The sequence below is a fragment of the Mesoplodon densirostris genome, chromosome 16 (genome assembly GCF_025265405.1).
Source record: "Mesoplodon densirostris isolate mMesDen1 chromosome 16, mMesDen1 primary haplotype, whole genome shotgun sequence".
NCBI lineage: Eukaryota > Metazoa > Chordata > Mammalia > Artiodactyla > Ziphiidae > Mesoplodon > Mesoplodon densirostris.
The window spans coordinates 24,374,745-24,382,156 of NC_082676.1; the positions used below are offsets into that span (position 1 = coordinate 24,374,745).

Sequence of the window (7,412 nt, forward strand, 5' to 3'; positions counted from 1 at the left end):
TCTAACTCTATGCCATTATTTAAGCTATTCCGTCTATGTTTCCTATCTGTGCATGGTCATATCTTACCCATACACAAATCCCACCCCTTCCCCCTCAGATTCCTCTGATTCCCTTAGTTTTAGAAAGACTAGAAAAAGCATAAATTCTAGAACATGAAGGCATGAGTTTTAATTCAAAGAAACCAAAGATACTTAAAGTTTCCCTCCCCACCACCTCCTTATAACTATGGCAAAGGCAACATGATCTAGGCGTGACCATTTGAATGCTTCCATCAGGACCTTGAATCTTGAACAAATAGTGTAAGACACAAGGGACAGGGTAGTATTCATTTAAGATGGCACCATGCAGTGGTGATGAAGGTAGTGGTTTCAGCTGTGGTATCCTTAATTAGACCATTCCTGTGCTGTGACTTTGTCATCCCTGGTTCTATTTTCTGAGCTTGATTAGCTGGCCTTCCCCCAAACTCTGAGGATTACTTGATAGCCTTCTGATATATTTATTTCCCCCTTAAGTTGGCAGAGCTGATTTCTGTTGCTTGCAACTAAGAGTCTTGGCATAACTTTGAGGTAAGGTTTTGGGGAGAAGGGGAAAGCAGTGGTCTTTCACTTTTCTCTTTGTAAACCTCTCTGTTGCTACTGTTGTTGTATTACTTCTGTCATTTAAAAATATGCTTTTAAGAGCTTCCCTGGTGGCGCAGTGGTTGAGAGTCCGCCTGCCAATGCAGGGGACACGGGTTCATGCCCCGGTCCGGGAGGATCCCACGTGCTGCGGAGCTGCTGCGCCCGTGAGCCATGGCCGCTGAGCCTGCGCGTCTGGAGCCTGTGCTCCACAACGGGAGAGGCCACAACAGTGAGAGGCCCACGTACCATAAAAAATAAATAAATAAAATAAAAATAAAAATATGCTTTTAAAATTGGTAAATCTAAAGCACAGTTGGGTGAAGAGAAGTGGTAGGGAAAAAAATTTGAAAAGTAAGATGGGGCCAGATTTTACAAGGCCTTGCCAGTCATTTTGCAGATTCTGAATTTAGCTCAATAAATATGGGAAATTGGAAAAACAGAACAATGACATGATCAGAAGTATATATTTTTATTGCCATGTAGAGGATTAGAGAAATTAGAGACCAGGAGAAAAATGAGGAAGAGCTATTGCCATGGTCCAGTCAAAAGATTGATAGACTTTCTCAATTTGGAGATAGACAGAGAGCAAGATTGTCAATCACAGGTTGGGCCTTCTGGAAGCAGATGCCAAGACAGGGTTTGAGATGCAAGATATTATTAACTACGGGGAGGAAGCAGGATTGAATAGAGGAAGAAATCAGACTGTAGTGTAGATCCAATAAAGACCCAGCCAACCTGGTGAGGAGCTCTGGAATGAACACAGCTCATCAGAAATACAGTGGGTCAGAATGGCTGAAACTTTATACCCCCTGCTTCGTTCAGGCACTGGATGAAGACAGCCCCAGGATGAGCATGACCTTGTGCAGGACTGTTCTCTGTGGGTGAGGCAGACCCTAAAGGAACTGAAGCAGCTAGAGGCTATCTGCTGACTATACTTCCTGTAGCTGAACAGCACATCTTTTCTTGAAGGCAGAACTGGGTGGTACACCTCTGTGCCTACCAGAGAGAAAGAGATGAATTATGACATCTTGAACAAAAGCAATAGAGTGGAAAGGAGGGAGAGGATTCTACAGATATTGTATTTTATAGGTTGGGATAAAAAGGGAGTAAATAAAGGTTAACAGTGAGGTCTCTACATTGATATGATTTGATGGTAATTCTGTTTAACTGAGAGTAAACAGAAGAGGGAGACCAGGTTTGGGGAGACAGATATGGAATTTCATTTTGAACATGTTGACTCTGAAATGTCTGCAAAATATTAAGGTACAGATGATTTTCAAGAAGCGAGGCAAATGGGGGGGGTCTGGAGGTCAGCAGCAAGGGCTATATTTATTGAGTATATATATGTTACCTTATATATATTATCTCATTTAATACTTATAATGCCTCTGTGAGATAGGTATTGTTTTTATTATACCCTTTTAGTATATTTTATTATACCTTTCGTTTATGAAGAAACTAAGACTTGAAGAAGTTAAATGCCTGGCTCATAGAGGTAAAACGGGGACAGTATTTGAAGTCATGGAAGTTAGTAGGTCACCAGAAAGGGTACAGTTTAAAGGGGAACAAAAGGAGCCAAAAAAAGGAATTCTAAGGAAGTCAACATTTCAAAGGTGAATTGAGGAAGGTGACACAGGCAAAGGGATTGATTGAGCAGCCAGAACAGTTTTTTAAAGATGAGAACTATGCTGTCTCAGAAGTTGGGGTGAAAAGAGAGTCCTAGTCCACAAAGTGAAATGTTGCAGATATCATGGAAGATGAAGGTTTCACAATTAGAGGTCATTGATGATCTTAGAGCAGTTTACAGAGAAGTCAGATTGCAGTGGGTTGAAGAGAGAGTGGGTGGTGAGGAAGCAGAAGCAAAGGGTATAGGCTACTTTCCCCAAAGTTTTGCCAAGTAGAGGAAATAATAATGCTGTATTCATAAGTAAGGAATTTTATTAATGTTACTATTAATTGATTAATTAATAATTCCTTGCTCCCATATTACTTCGATTGCACACTTCCATCATTTCTCTGGTTATTTCTACCTCTATTGTATAATACCAGTGTCCCTTCCCAAGTCTAACATACCCAGAAGCACTGAATGTTGGTTGTTTGGGTTGTGGATGACTTGTTTTATTTGGTTGTGTTTTGAACACCTCAGGTGATTCTGTCTTTGGAAGATGGGTGAGCCACAGACCACCTCCGTCTCCCCAACTCCATCATCTGTTTTCCACAAACATAGATAAGCATTCACTTCTCAGACCAGTTCAGTGAAGGTGCCAGTTCTTAGGTTCTTAGCAAACCAACTACCCTGTCTACCTAGGCTCCTCCCCTCCCCTTCCTCAAACTCTTGGTGGGCGGGTCTCGGAGAAGAAATGAGCTGCCATTCTAAATCTTCTGGAGTATAATGTCCCAGATGGAGAATCTGCACAGTTTTGCACTGAGCTGAGATCTTCCTTTGCCAGGCCCCATCAGTCTAGTTCTTTTTCAGAGAGGGCTGGAGAGTAATTAACACCGCCGCCGTCCACCTGTGCACAAGAAGATGCCTACAGCCACTCCAGTGATGATGAAACAGCCGACCAGGATGCCCAGGACCAGCGAAGTGTAGGAGCGGCCTACTTGGCTTCCTGCAGAACATGCGGAGAGTTAGCTTGAAGAACATACCCCCAAGGAGTCCATTGTTTGAATCGAACCCCAAGGGATTCCTTCCCCAAAGGAAGCGGGGCAGGGAGGGCTAGTTCACCAATTTACGGAAGGTGTGTGTACTCTGTCCCAAACCGCCAGCCTTGGGCCTCCTGTTGCTCAAGGTATCCATCCTTCAGGTCCACGCATTTGCCTGGAACCCACCCAACACACAGGACCCTCCCCGATCCCACCATACCTTTCGAGTTGTTCCCGGTGATGTGCTTCTGCATGTACTGCACACAGGTGTCCTGCAGAAATTCCCGCAGTTCGTACCGAGTACGATTGTACTTGTTGAGCTGCTCCATGGCGTATGTGATCACATTGGAAGGTGCCTGAGGCCCTGCTGTCCATGAGGCTGTCTTCGGTTGGAAACTCAAAAAGGAGCTCCCATTCACAGCCACTTCGAAGAAGACACGGGCTTTCAAGCCCTCAGGAGGCAGCTCACATCCCAGGAAGCAGCGAATGGTCAGAGGAACTGTAGATGGGGGATTCAGGGTCAGGGGGCTATGTGGAAGGGTGTCAGGTTTCGGGGCGTATCCGCCAGGGGGAAGTGAGCTTTCAGGGTGCAGGGTAGATCAGGACAGGGCCTCTTAATAGGGGCTACCCCGAGGTCATGCCAGCAGGAAGAGGGCCTGACGGACAGTACAGTACGTCAGCTAGGACCCCCACTCTTCTCCAGCCTCAATCTCCCACCCAGCAATCAGCAAAGGCAAAAAGACCACGCCCGGCAAGGACACCTATCCCAGAACTTGGCCCCGCCCGGTTCCTCCACAGACCCGCCCCCCAGTTATGTCCCGCCCATAGGCCGCGCCTCCCACCTCGAGGGCCCCCCCTCGCCAGCCCCCGCCCCTGCGTGCGTCACTCACAGGCCACGCCCCGCTCGTGGTGCACCACCTGCACCAGGCCTAGGAACTCCTGCAGGTAGCGATTCAGGCTGTTCTTTGTGAGAGCCCAGCTCTCGGGCTCCTGCAAGGGCTGCAGCTGTTGGATCGAGACGTTGTTGCCCGGGCCTTCCAGAACGTGCGTCAGGACCTCCCCCAGCGTCGCGTTGCCCCGGTGCCACACTTCAGAGGGGTTGAGGAAGTAGGAGTCCTGGATCATGTGGAGGTACCGCGGGCCTGGGGGCAGGAGTCAGCGCGTCGGGCCCAGGCCGGCGTGGGAGGGGTCGGCGTGTAACCCGAGATAATAACTCCTCACCCAGAGGTCGGCCGCCCACCTTCTTGGCCCTTCCTAAACCATAAAGTGCCCTCCCACCCTTCCTTCCATTTGACGCTCTCAGGAACCCTGCCAGGAAGGCAGGACAGAGGTTATTATCTTTGTTTATACAGATGAGGAAACTGAGGCTAGAAGTGCAGGAGCCACTTGCCCCAGGATAATCCAGACGGTCAGTGGAAGAGCCACTCTGGTCTGCTTTCTCTCTCTCACCCCTTCCTCCCCCAACCATTTCCGGTTGGTTAACAAATCCTGACCTACAATGAAGTCCCAATTCCATCTCCTGTTCTCTGTCTCCTCTGCCACTGCCCCACTTCAGGCCTTAGTGGTTCTCATCTGTCCTGGAGTAGTAACTTCCTTCCTCATCCCCCCTCCACTCATCTTTCAGTCTCACCCCTTCTAATCTGCCCTCCACCTGGCCCAGAAATAAGATTATGTCCTTCTGCTTAAAAATCCTCCAGGGACACAGTCCCCTATCAACAACAACAATAGTAATAGCCATTAGGTGCTTATTATGACCTGGGCACTGTACTTTACATGCATCATTATCTTATTTGTGCCTTCCTTCCATTAACTTGATGCAGTAGCTACTGTTATTAACCCCAGTCCATGTGGAAAACAGGTGAAAGTGGCATAGCAGAGTCAAGGTTAGCATGCAGGCAGTCTGAGCCCAGCACTCTTAGCCACTCAACTATACTGTCTCCCCATAGGATATCTGTCCATAGAATCAAGTCCAAAGGCTTTAGCCTGACATTCAAGGCTGCCGGAGACTGGGCCCCACCTGCCTTTTTTGGCCTCTTCCCTGTGCTTAGATAGTACCTCAAAGTACTTGGAGTCCGTCATGCTGCCTTTCAGGTAACATGTGAATAGCATGCCAGGGTTGCTGTGCCTCCTGGCAAACTTCTGTTCATGCTTTAAGACCCAGCTCTGTTGCCCTCCCCTTGAAGAAGTTTTCCTAATGCTTCTCCTCTTTACCCTCCCAGACACAGTGGGTCAGTTTCAGCGATCCCAGATTCTGCATAACTGTCTCCAAACACACAGGCTTCCATTCCTATAGGCTACAGAATCATGTCTGGTTATCTCTGCCTCCTACACCTACTTAGGGCCCGGCATGGAGTTGGTGCCCAGAGAATGTCTGAGGGGGGAATGAGTCTGGCGTTGTAAATCTCCGTGGGGGCGTGTGTCTCGTCCACGTTTGCCTCTGAGAAGTTGTGCTCTGTGTCTGCAGATGTGAACGAGTATTGCTCTGTGGGTCACCCCCAGGCAAGGTTCTTAACTGCTTTGACCAGTCTCCTCCTTTGTAAAATGGAGGTAATAATATCACCCACCTTGTAAAGATTTTGTGGGAGTGAAATGAGTCAATACACGTCTTAAGCATAGTGAGCACTGACTGAATACTGGTTATTATTTGCTCCCTCTCTGAGGGGGAGACTGAAGCTACAGAGGCTGTGGGAGAGGGGAGACGAGGCCCCTGTGCAATTACAGTGCAAGGCAGTAACTCCCCTTCCCTGCTTAAATGGAGCCACTGTGGCAGCCTGATCTCTCACAAGTTCTCCCATCAACCGCAGCTTGTCTCTCCCCTGCGTTTCCCCTCACCAGCTGCCCCCAGTCTTCCTCCACCTTCTCTAGTCTCCTCTTCTGCCTCACAGGTCTCAGCCCCAGTCTTTCCCCAAGTCTCCCATCAGTTCTCCCAGTGTCTCTCATTCCTTCCATCTCTCGTCTCATCCCTAAGTCTCTTCCCATCTTCCCTAAACTCACCTCCATCCACCATCACCCCCAGACCTCCCTCTCCAGACTTCGCCCCATCTTTCCTCTCTCCCCATGGCTAATTCTCTCACCCTTTCTACAAGCCCCTTTCCCATTTTTCCATTCTTGTTTCCCCCCAGCCTCCTGCATCTCCCCCTTCCCAGGGGCTGAACTATGCTTCCTCACCTTGGCTTTGGGACACGAACCAGTCCCCAGGACCTGCCTGCCCCCTGGAGAGATCCAGCCGGCTGCAGACACAGACACTGTGGGATAAGCTCCCCTCTGGTCTTGCCTGTGTACCCAGACAGGCTGAGAGTCTCCAGAACCATCCCGGGGCACGAGATGTGCCCTGGACTCACCATCTGAGGCTTCCTGGCTACAGAGGGCCCAGCGGGGCAGGAGCAGTAGTGGCAGCAGGGGCAGCAGTGTTGTCAACATCCTGTAGCCGAGGTTCTCTACCCCACCTGGGCTCTTGGCTCTGGCAGGCTGGGGGCTCAGGCTGACTGCAGCCTAGGGGAAAAAGAAGCGAGGACTGTCTGGGAGGGGAGGAGACTGGACGGAGGAGGCTGGAAGGTGGCCAGGGCATGGGAAGAGAAAGAGGTCGGCAGGCTTATAAAGTGTTATTCTTACCCAGTCTCATTTCCTACTAGGAGGCGGGCCTCTCTCTTTCCCTCCCTCTGCCCCACCCTGAATCACACTCTCCTGCCTGCAGGGACCTGCCTTTTCCCTTTTCCCTGGCCACTTCTGAGGAACAGGGAGCGGAAAAGGGGGAGAAGGGCCAGAGAGAAGTCCTGCCTTCGCTGAGTCAGGGGGTGGGGCATCAACTTAGAGCAGATTCTAGGATGTTGAGATCAGCATGTTCCTGGTGGGGAAACTGAGGCTCAGAGAGATGTAAGGAATTAAAAAAAATAATAAAAGAATGACATAGAACAGTATAAAAGTTTTCAGTGCATCATCCTTAATAAGGGTAAACATTATTTCATGAAATATTTGTTCAGTTGTATATGTGTGTGTGTTGGTTCTGTGTGTGTATATTTCTATGGTGGATATTGGGTAGCAGTGTAAAGTTTATTTCTTACTCTAGGAAGCAAGTAGAAAAATTTGAAAGTCACTCTCCCAAACTATGTTAATCTATACTGTGGGATACCGTGCAGTTGTTAAAA

General features: G+C 48.7%; 1 protein-coding gene across 2 annotated transcripts; it reads right to left on the minus strand.

The window, feature by feature from the left end:
• Positions 1-223: 223 nt before the first annotated feature.
• On the minus strand, positions 224-7,001 carry PROCR (protein C receptor). Of its 2 annotated transcripts, XM_060078050.1 has the most exons (5): positions 6,880-7,001; positions 6,609-6,759; positions 4,158-4,409; positions 3,488-3,766; positions 224-3,233 (listed from the first exon to the last, which is right to left on the minus strand). In XM_060078050.1, exons 2-5 carry the CDS (start codon positions 6,685-6,687, stop codon positions 3,115-3,117), a joined length of 729 nt encoding a protein of 242 aa, XP_059934033.1. In that variant the 5' UTR covers positions 6,688-6,759; positions 6,880-7,001; the 3' UTR covers positions 224-3,114. The 2 variants fall into 2 exon arrangements, with proteins under 2 accessions (XP_059934033.1, XP_059934032.1); XM_060078049.1 differs by having other exon boundaries at positions 6,609-7,001.
• Between the last annotated feature and the right edge of the window lie 411 nt (positions 7,002-7,412).